The following is a 10,492-nucleotide window of genomic DNA, read 5'->3' on the forward strand; positions in this document are numbered from 1 at the left end:
TCTTTTTTTTTTCGCGTAAAATGATTTTTTTTTTGACACGCGTGTCCCACCCAGACTGTTAAATTTTTTTTTTTTTTTTAATTTTTAAGGGCCTTTTAAGGTGTACCTACGGACGAACCTCCCAAAAGCTAATAATAATTAAAAAAAACTCGAAACCATTTTAGAGCGAATTGGGCACAGTGTCGACTTTCAATTATAGTTTGGGTTGGTTTTTAACGACCAGGAACAAGTTTGGCTCGGAACTGAACTAAAGGTCAGACGGACGCTGAGAGCGACTTAAGACTGAGTCTGACAATTGTCATTTTCTAAGTATATTCGCCTAAGCTAATGCTCCTCTCCGTACCCTGTTTTGTCGTTCAGCTGCTGACTTGTGGGTTAGACGGCGTGGTGCTTTCCTGGCAGCTGAACCACCGTTCTGGGCGTCTGGAACCAAACGAGCGATTCGCACTGCTTTCCGAGAACATTCGACCCCACTTGAAACTGAGGGCTGGGGGCAACGGCTCCGCCATTGGTGGTAGGCAAATGAGCTTTATATTGGTCCAAAATGTAGACCCTCGAAAAAAAAAATGTTTTCGCCATCTATTCGGTTTCATAATAACTGCGTCCTGTAAGTTGCTGCATATTGCCGCGAGCGCAGCTGACCAAGTAGGCGGCGCGCCCGTGGCCCAACTGTTATCGCGCTTGCCTTTTACACAGAAGGGCAGGGTTCGATTCCTGGTGGCGACACGTCTTTTATTTATTCTTGCAATTTACTCTTCTCGGAAATTCGAAAACTCTGTTGCATGTTCGAGGTTAGAATGTTCTATGCGCAAACCTTCTACGGCCAATTGTTCGAGAAGCCCACGCGTGTACAAAAGGGGCTCCGCGTGGCAAGCCGCAGTCAGTCTCGCCCCAGCGTTCGACTCCGCTTTTACGCCGACTTTGACGCCTGCGACGCTCTGCTGTTTCCTTTTTTATTTTTGGGCACAAGTTCACCCCATTAAACGCTTAGTTTCTTCAATTATCACCGCCTCATCCATTGACATTCGTGACGATATTTACTCGCCCAGTATACAGCAATCAAGATTTGATGACAGAATATGTAAAAAAAAAAAAAGAAACTCAAATTATGATTAGGCAAAAAAAAAACAAAAAAAAAAACAACAACAACATGAGCGTAATAAATGTTGCACGTAGTTTCTCATCAGATATGGAATTAACAAGTCAAGCTGATTTCTGAACTTCGACAGTCGCTGAACTTCTTATATTGAAGTGATTGACCTCTTCATATGCGTTGTAGAAAAACAAATCTGCGGTCAATTTTTTTTTTTAATGCAAAAGCATTAACTCGAAGCCGGCGTTGTCTGCTGCTGCGAAACACGACACCTAAATACCGTCTGTAGCAGCGAAACCCGGCCACTAAATTACCATTGGCTGCGACACATCATGTGACTCCATAGCAACGTTACTAAAACACTCAGTTGGGAAACTCGCCGTCCAAACCAGGGCCGCTGGCGTCCACCGAGACCGAGCTAAATGCGACAACAGCGCCACTCTTTTTCGTTTGTCTGTACTATGGTCACCTCGAGCTTTTTGAAAGCCTGTTTTTGGGTAAAAACAAACGGAAAAGACTCTTTTTGTATGAAATTTATTGGAGTTTAGTACCAAATGATGGGCGCGTGATGTTTTTATCATCTTTAGTTCGCAAGGTTTTGCGGAACAATTAATTTTGTTTTCATACAACCATGCCTCAGCGGGCCTTTCAGGTAGCACATCCTGACCTAGGTGCATTTTAACGTCAGTACTTGAACGCGGCGCGTCCGCCGGGGAGACGGGGGTGGCACCCCTGTAACCTCTACCGCTGTATCTGATCTTTAAGCCAAAATAGAAGTCACGTCGAGAGGCCGCTGCGGGAGAAATGGTGGCGCTGTGTTCGTCATTAGCTCGGTGCTCGGAGACAGACTGGGGCCACTTTTTCAAAGCTGTCTCTATGGGAGTTTCCCAACTGAGTGTTTTAGTAACGTTGCTCCATAGCAACGGCGTCATCGTTGCTAAGGAGCCAGCCGAACCGCTGGCGGCGTAGCACAAAGAGTAAAAACCCGTCAAACATTTCTCAGGACGGTTCCTGTATACAAAGTAAATTAATGGCTTTGAAAAGAAAATTTCTTACATTTTGATATGGGTGGGAATCGAACCCGGGCGAGACGAGGACGCTTCCAGGACGCCACGGCAACACCGCGGGTCCGGCTGACTAAAGCCGTGACTAGTGCGTGCGTCATGCTTGCGCATTCCCACACGTCAGCAGTCTTAAATGTCTCTGCCGAATTTTTTTTTTTTATATACGTGCTCATAAACACGTTTCAGTGTTCCTGTGATTGTCTGTGTTCCGAAGTCCTTTTAAGTAAACCTCGTGCTCTGCCCTTTACGGCGTCTCAGTCTTCTGACTGTAAATAAGAGCATGAACGGAACTCCGGAAGGGTATACGCCTCGCAAGTGGGCTCATTTTCGTCTTCTGCGCATAAGAAAGGAAGTAGCGGTGACGTCAGAACGCCGAACTTTGATTGGCTGATCGCGACCCCCTATCTCAGCGTCGTCTGCTCCTTTGCAACGTCGTCTGCGTCTGTCTTACCTTTCCTGCGACTTTCGGAGCGAACTCGACCTCGCCTTTAAGAGAGGGCAGACGAAATAACTCGAGCGGTACGTCGTTTTTGTCTAACAACTAGCAGACGCGCATCAAGGAGGGAAGTGAAAGGACTCCCTGGCGAGGTGTCCCGGGGCGCCGAGGTTTTTTTGCTTAGAACCGAGGCAAGTTCCCTCCCAAATACTTTTTCCCTCCATTCGTGTGCGGCGAGACCCCTCACTCTTTAACGGCGTCGGCGGGTTGGCGCAGTTAACGTCGTCTGCTTTACGTCTGCTAGTCAAAGCGGTCAAAGCGATGGCTGCCTTACCTTTGCTGCGTCTGTCGGAGATTCACCGCTTTTTCATCGGCGAGAGTCACCGTTGCCTCGGAAAACAAGGAGATAACAAGAGGAAGAAATTGACATTTTAATCTAAAACTGAGGTCGGCAATCAAAATATTATACGGGAAGGGTTCACAAGGGTCGCGCGGGCATATTCCACTCAGCACGCCAGCCGGTCGTGGGCAGACGGTCGCCGAGTCGCGGAAAGCCTGCTAGGCCTAACTGCCCAGCTCGTTTGGTCACGTTCGGTGGGATCGTGGCCGTGGGAGCTTTTCCCGGGTGTTTGTGGATCCAGCGTTCTTGTTCGTCGTGGTCTGTTTCAAGTACTTTTTACTTTTTTCTTGCTGCTTGAAGTCGGGACACGTCAGAACCGCACGTAAAAAAATAAACGTCCGTAGGTCGTCGCGACCGCGACGCTGTCGGCCATGCTGATTTGATCGTAAGAAGTGCGTAAGACAGCTTCGGAGCTGTCGTAGGATTTTGTCGTAACCTGCGCAAAACTTACGAAAATTTCGTTTCGTGAATACGAATTTGTTCTTAAGTTTTGTCTTACGCACATTTTTGGCGTAAGATCGTTTCGTGAATCCGGCCTCTGCATTTCCGAAAGTCGCAGGAAAGGTAAGACAGACGCAGACGACGTTGCGAGCAGACGACGTTGCAAAGGAGCAGACGACGCTCAGATAGGGGGGCGCGATCAGCCAATCAGGGCTCGGCGTTCTGACGTCACCGCTACCCCCTGCGCGAGAAGCAGACGAACTTGCCCTCCGCATACTTTGCGTTCGATGTGCGAGCGTGTGATCCCTATGCGTATAGAGCGAGTCGTCTGCTTCTTGCGCAGGAGTCGCTGTGACGTCAGAAGGACGCCGAGCTCTGATTGGCTTTGATTGAAAAGATAGTGGGTAGACATCAATGCTAGGTGCTTCGATGGCTACCCACTCTATTTTTCAATCAACCAATCAGAGCTCGGCATTCTGACATCATCGCAACCCCTGTGCAAGAAGCAGACGAACTTGCGCTCCGCATAGCTGCTGCGCTGTCGACGGAGATAAGATGAAAGGTTGTGAAGTGCAAAATACATATTAAATATTCAGTCACTGGAAAATTCAAGCACATGCGTGTATCGTCACTGCAGGTAGCTTAAGAAACGGAGGGTATGGCTTATTATGTTAGCGCTTCTTGCTTCGGAATTTGTTCTTCTCCGTCCTTTGGGAGTTTTAGTAGATCCTTGCGATGCATCCGATAATGAGACAGTATACTCCGCAGACGCTTTTAGGCATGCATTGAATCGTTATCGGGTGTGGTTATCCGAGGTATCGGAACGATCTACTAAAACTCTTTTTTATCAGTGAATACCCCTATCTTATTGGCTGCGAAGAAAAATGAGATGCTCAGAACTTGCCACACCCTGCGTTCCTTAAGTAGCAAGTGACCATAGACGATAGAGACACTCGGACTCGGTATACTTGACAAATTCAATCACACCTAGGATATAGTTTGTTTTCTTTTCTGCTTTCATAGGTCCGTAAACATCTTAAATTTACGTCACTGTTGCAATAAAAATATATGATGTAATATAAAAAAGGAAGACACCTGTTAGTAATATTTTTGTATGCATGCATATACACCGCATATGTTTACATATTAATAAACTTTTCTACGTCTATATGAATTGCGACTCATTGCCAGTTGAGCATAGTATAAGTTCACGCTGTAAAATGAGCGTCTGGCAAACCTTTAGGGGCACACGTTGAAAACGAAACTTTAAATGCCTTATAAATAGAATATAGAAGATTGTTTCCTATTTTTTTTTTTTATAAAGTGCTCACAATTTTGTCTTTTTTGTTTTTTCATTGTGAACGACATTTAGGCGGAGATGTGTCACGTGTAAATGATGCCCGTAACTATAGGAGGAAGTCGTTATCTTAAAAGTATGCTGCATTTGTATTGTTAAAAAGATTAGTGCATTCTCTGAAATTGTTGATTTTTACAAGTAAAAGTCTCCACGCTTGATTATCGGTAACGAAATTTGCAGTAACCTGCATCTCTATCAGCCGTTTTGACCCCACGATGTTCATGATGGGGACCGAGGGCGGAGCAGTTTTACAGGGGTCCCTGTCGATTTCAAAGCCCCTTCCATGTAAGTTGGACGTCTTCACAAATAAAACACGCGGAAATAGTTGCCTTCTCATAAAAGCCGACATATGTGTCAAAACTATTTCGAAGAAAGCGGTATTACTGCGCTCAAAGCAACTATACTTGCCAGGCACGTAGCCAGGATATTGATTGGGGGGGGGGGGGGGGGGGGGAGAAGGGGGCGGGGAGAGGGCCCGCCCATGACAAAATGCTGTATGAGGGGGAGGGGGGAGAGGAGGCCCCAGCAAAATGGAACATTTCGGGGGGGGGGGGGGGGGGGGGCGGGCCCCATGGGCCACCCCCCTAGCTACGTCCCTGATACTTGGTATCTCAGTTGGACTAAATATATGAGTTATAAATAGGGCTCCGTGTTTTTCGGATAAATCCGAAAAAACGCCGAAAAACACCCGCCGGTAAAATTTTTGTCAATTCGGATTTATCCTATAAACTCCGAATTGTTATGTGCCCCATGCCACCCCCCCCCCCCCCCGCCCCCCCTCCTTTTTCTACAACAAAAAAAAAGTATTTTTTTTTATTACAATTTGAGCAGCGCAGGATCAATGGTCCTGGGAAAAAGACACCCTAATTATCTTTCAAGCCTCGGACCGTTGTCAAAAGGGGGTCTTACGGCTTGTCTCGTCGAGGTTGATTCAGGGAAACAGGTCATCGTACCATTCGTGTCACGACAAAAGCCACCCTTTTGGCTTCCAGTTTGGGCCATGGGATTTGGGTTTTAAAGAAAGGAGAGGGTATGTTTCTGGGGGTAACAGTGAAAACTATGGACCATAGAAATTGTATAAAATAGGGAAGAGGGGGAGTTGAAACTTCTCTATTACATCCTTAACCACTCCACTTCGCGCGGCCGCGGGATAGATAGATGGGATGACTACGAGCTTCCTTGCGGCTACCTCCGGCAGTTTATTGATTTTAAGGTATCGACGTTTATTGAAGCCACACTTGTGTGCGGCTTTTGTCGTGGGACAAATTAGTATTGCCAATGACACCAACGCCAAATTCAACTGAAGAAATCTTAATTGATACAAGCGCGTTTTATTCTTTTATCTGGCATACGTTTACATCCGGTTATTATTTATTATTTTTAATAAGAAACACTGAGAAATTAATCTCCGATTTTCGGAGAATTGGGGATTTACGCAAAATAAACTTCGATAAACAGCGAATTTTCGGTAAAGAATAAACTCCGAAAAACACCCTCCGAATTTCACGAAAAATAAACTCCGAAAACACGGAGCCCTAGTTATAAATTATTGGGATCACGGCAGCAATATCGAATATATGTGATTTATCTTGTAATATGTAAAAAAATATTAAACTAAATACCGAAGGGTCGCTTTGTCATTTATATCGTACACTAGGAGGAATGTGGCCAAAACGTTCGATAACCCACAAAATATTCCGGTGAATAGAAACAGTTAAAAAAAAAACCTTGTTCGTAGAATATTTCGTGAACAATGAACTGGGAATCGGTATTTTGTTTTCTCTGTTTTCAACGGGAAAATACAGCCCTGTATAGAGAAGAATTATTTCTAGCCCTATCCTAGACACAGTCTAGACAACAATGAAATCAAGTATAGTACTTCTACGAGGACGACATTAAGAATACGATTTAGTTATTTTGTAGGTTCAAATCCAACCTCTTTATCTTTTTTATGTAAACAGCAAAAGTTGTTGCAATTTTCTTCTTTTGGCGACGTGCGCGATCGAAAGCGTCGCTGTGGTCAGCCTGCCACGATTGGCCGAATTCTGGCTATGACGTCAGCAAAGGATTGCTCATCGACGGAAATACGAGTAATGGAAGAACTTTAATTTTGGCGGTGTTAGCAGTGTTGGTTTCAGAGTGCAATGATTTCAGGCTTCCACCATGCTAATTACAAACACCATCGAACGTGTTGTTCGCAAGATAACGATATCACGAGAGGGAACTACAGGAGGGCGCCACCAAAACATCTCACCGCTAATAGTCGGTGACAGGTTAATTGTTCAGGTGAAGCTCCTCCCACCTCTTCCACTTTAGCAGAGCGAGCGGTGGAGAGCAGGACCTCCTCTCTAGCGTTCCCTCTGCTAAAGTGGAAAGAGGTGGGAGGAGCTTCCACTTCGCTTTTACCTAACCTGTCACCAACTATAGTTGAATTGTTACTGTCAAACTACGACGCTGGGTCCCACAGAAAGCGCGCGATCTTCTTTCTTCTCGTGTTAAGGTGGTTGATAGCGTCAAATACTGTACCTATATAAAGTACTTGATAGTATCTCCGGCATCCCCGCATCGCTTCTGCGTCGGTGCGCCGGCAACCAGAGAGTAACGCGCTATACAGAAACTGATGTCTGCTTTCCCATTCCTTCTGCCTTTTTAGCAACAATGGACACCTCTTTGGGGAAGGGTCACTCTTACAAGTGTCCCGTAATGGCGGGGTTCGCCTCCCACCGTGGTCACACCCTAGACATCCACTGCTCTCCATTCGAGAGAAACGTTTTTCTTTCGGCAGGCACAGACCGGGAACTCAACGTATTCAGCCTTCTACAGGTGGGTGGCATTTTTACGATCGTTCAAGGGGTGCTGCTGAGAGACCTTCGGCGACTCGAGTCGAGTAGTTTTAGAGTTTTGTGTTTTCCTGTCTTGGGAGTGGCGAGTCTGATTTGATGAGGTGATGCCACTCATCTCTTACGTAAGTACATGGGGTCTGCGAAAATAATTGAGACTTTTCACCTGCATGCAGACGGTTGCAGCCGACACTGTGTGTCGATATGGGTGGTTTATGGTGTATAGATATGACTGTAGTCACTGACAGGGCGAGAACGGCGAGACGCCCTTTTTATGTCTGGCCTCCATCACATGCTCGTTGCCTTCCGCCTGACTTTGGCTGCCCGAGCACGCTCGAAGCTGTCGAGACGCCGGAGTGCTTCGAAGGTAGAAGGCTCGGGACAACTGAGAGACCTCCCTGCCGTTGTCATCTTGTCAGTGACTATATATAGTACCCACTTGGACCTGCATCCACTGTACTTGGGGACAGCTTTCAGGTCCCTTTCATGAAAACACGTTTTGTCGACACTAAGGTTCCATCGACACTCATTACGCGAATTTCACGCTGTAGGGACTTTTCGTTACTCGTGTATCACTGAGTGCGTGTTAACCTATCCCCCTCCCCCCTCTTTTACGACGCTTCGCAACGACCGTCTGCGGCGGCTCATTACAATAGCGAGTTTTAGAATAGGGGGCCCCAAAGGCCTTGGGTGCCCCAAACAGCTCGGGGCATCGCACTGGGCATGCGCAGAAGTTCTGCGCAGGCGCAGTGGGACGCCCCAAGCTGTTTAGGGCACCCGAAGCTTTGGGGCACCCTATTCTAAAACTCACTAATAATGTTGACCCACCTGACCCACCCGTACACTCCGCTTCGCGGCGGCAGTCTGATGCAACTCATTAGAGAAAAAAGTAATCTGAGCTGTTGACGAAACGTCGTTCGATAATCTGATGCAGGCTCACTGTAATGCTACAGAAAGTTGTCAGCATAGAAGCGGTCATAACGATTCCTTGCACCGCGCACTTGTATCTGCCAGTGATATACATTTGAAGTCAGGAAATAACGTTCCTAGGATGTACACAGTCACAGAGGGTCAAATAACGGCATAGCAAACTAGGAAACTTCATTAAGGTTGCAAAACGGTGGGCATGTCTCATATTTTCGGTTTTCAAACGCAGTTAAAGTTGTTCGGCCAAATCGGTTCAGAGACGTCCGAAATAAAGGGACAGGGCAACAGGTTAGATTTTGTTACCTTCACTTTTTAGGACGTGTTGTTGTCCTGCCCCTTTATTTCCGTTGTCTCCGGTTTTAACTATGCGTAACCTAAACCAGCTCGCCTGTTTATTAACATTATCATGGGTGACATAAGTTGGTATGATTATGACCTTGTTGATCGGGAAGAGAAAACCTGAACGTGTATGTCCTACTTTTCTTGTGAAAATCAAACCAAATCCGAAGGTGAACTCCACTCGTAAATTTTCAGCAATTGAAACGTACACCAGTCGCGCATTTATTTTTTATTTTTTGTTCACGCAGCCAAAGTTCTTACGCACTTGCACTCTCAAGAATGTGACGCTAAAACGTGCTCTAAATCTAACCTGTCTAATTCATCATGAGAAAATTGGTTAACTTACTCAGGAGCTGACTATCTGATGCAAAGTGTCCCAGGACAACACTTAGCTTATACAACTTTTAAGTTCGTTTTTTGGGGGTTACATAATTCCACGCTATCACGATTTGAATTATCAATTTCCTCATTTGTTTGCTCTCCCTCATCTATTTCTGAATTTATGCACATGCTGGAATCGCAGATCGTGGGCCGGTCGGGTATAAAATCTAGGTAACTGCCAATACAACCGTGTTCTTATTTCTCGACAGCCAAGCCCAGTGATGTGTTTAGAGCTGCAAGATTCAATAGCTAAAGCGCGCTGGTCCCTATCGCAACCACTGCTGATAGCCACGCTGCAATGTGATGGCTGCCTGAGGATCTACGACTTGCGCTCTGCAAAAGTTCCCATGGCGGAGTTGACAACGGGCTCACACAGCGGCAATGGAACAGCGCTGGAATACTGTAGGCAGAGGTGAGACGTCAGTATTTAACGCACCAAAGACTAACTTAAAGACAAAAATAAAATAAAGAGGGGACTTCTATTTAAATTATGTATTTTTCCTTTTTTTTTACGGACATTGGTTTGTCATATTAGCGAGATTTACAATAGCGCACCCAAAAGCTTTGCGTACGCAAAGAAATAGCGTCACTCCCGCGGGCCATTAGGGAGCATTCAGTGGCGGCCATAGCAGTGTGCGCGACTCCTGAGCGCATGCTGATGGCGAGCTTCCACAGCTCTTTTGAACCGTGCATTCCACACCATCAAGATTGCCGGTCTTAGCAACCTACTAAGGCGATCTCGTTTAGCATGCGCTTTAAACTGCGCCCTCAAATATGGCGTCCAGTGAATACCGCCTATAGACTGATCTCACCAAGCGTTCGGCGCATGCGTGACGCCGCCATAATTGTAGCTCACAAGAGGCAGGCGGCAGTGCACGGGGCAGCTCGTGCCATGTCGTGCTCTGCTCGCGCAGACCCGAAGCGGGGTTGTCGCGCCAGCAGGACTACTCTTCCCACGAAGCACGCGGACAGCGGCGGCGTAACAAAACTGGCTGGTGCACTACCATAATGTCGCTAAATTTAAGTAATCTGTGTGTAAAATATTGTGGATGACTTGTACAAGTGCTATTGAGACGCCATTTAGCGAGGTAAATGCGCTTAAAACTTCCCATACATGGCAAGAGCGCATACAATTCAAGTCATGGTTATATTGTATAGTTCTATGGTGAATGCGTTTGCAAGATGATGCCCGTGATGTACGTTGCTGAAATCGA

The 10,492-nt window shown here is 46.3% G+C and overlaps 1 protein-coding gene across 1 annotated transcript; it reads left to right on the top strand.

Annotated features, from left to right (window-relative positions):
• The first annotated feature begins 327 nt into the window (after positions 1 to 327).
• LOC121833774 (cytoplasmic dynein 2 intermediate chain 2-like) lies at positions 328 to 9,694 on the top strand. Its single transcript, XM_042287397.1, has 4 exons — positions 328 to 514; positions 4,972 to 5,076; positions 7,445 to 7,614; positions 9,488 to 9,694. The coding sequence occupies exons 1-4, from the start codon at positions 328 to 330 to the stop codon at positions 9,692 to 9,694; spliced, it is 669 nt and encodes a 222-aa protein (XP_042143331.1).
• Positions 9,695 to 10,492: the final 798 nt, after the last annotated feature.

This window comes from Ixodes scapularis, unplaced genomic scaffold (genome assembly GCF_016920785.2).
Source record: "Ixodes scapularis isolate PalLabHiFi unplaced genomic scaffold, ASM1692078v2 PGA_scaffold9__187_contigs__length_104089568, whole genome shotgun sequence".
In the NCBI taxonomy this organism is placed as follows: domain Eukaryota; kingdom Metazoa; phylum Arthropoda; class Arachnida; order Ixodida; family Ixodidae; genus Ixodes; species Ixodes scapularis.

Coding starts and splice junctions, on each gene's coding strand:
- LOC121833774 (XM_042287397.1), top strand. CDS start 328: ATGCTCCTCTCCGTACCCTGTTTTGTCGTTCAGCTGCTGACTTGTGGG. Junction 5,077..7,444: donor GATTTCAAAGCCCCTTCCAT/GTAAGTTGGACG, acceptor CTGCCTTTTTAG/CAACAATGGACACCTCTTTG. Junction 7,615..9,487: donor ACGTATTCAGCCTTCTACAG/GTGGGTGGCATT, acceptor ATTTCTCGACAG/CCAAGCCCAGTGATGTGTTT.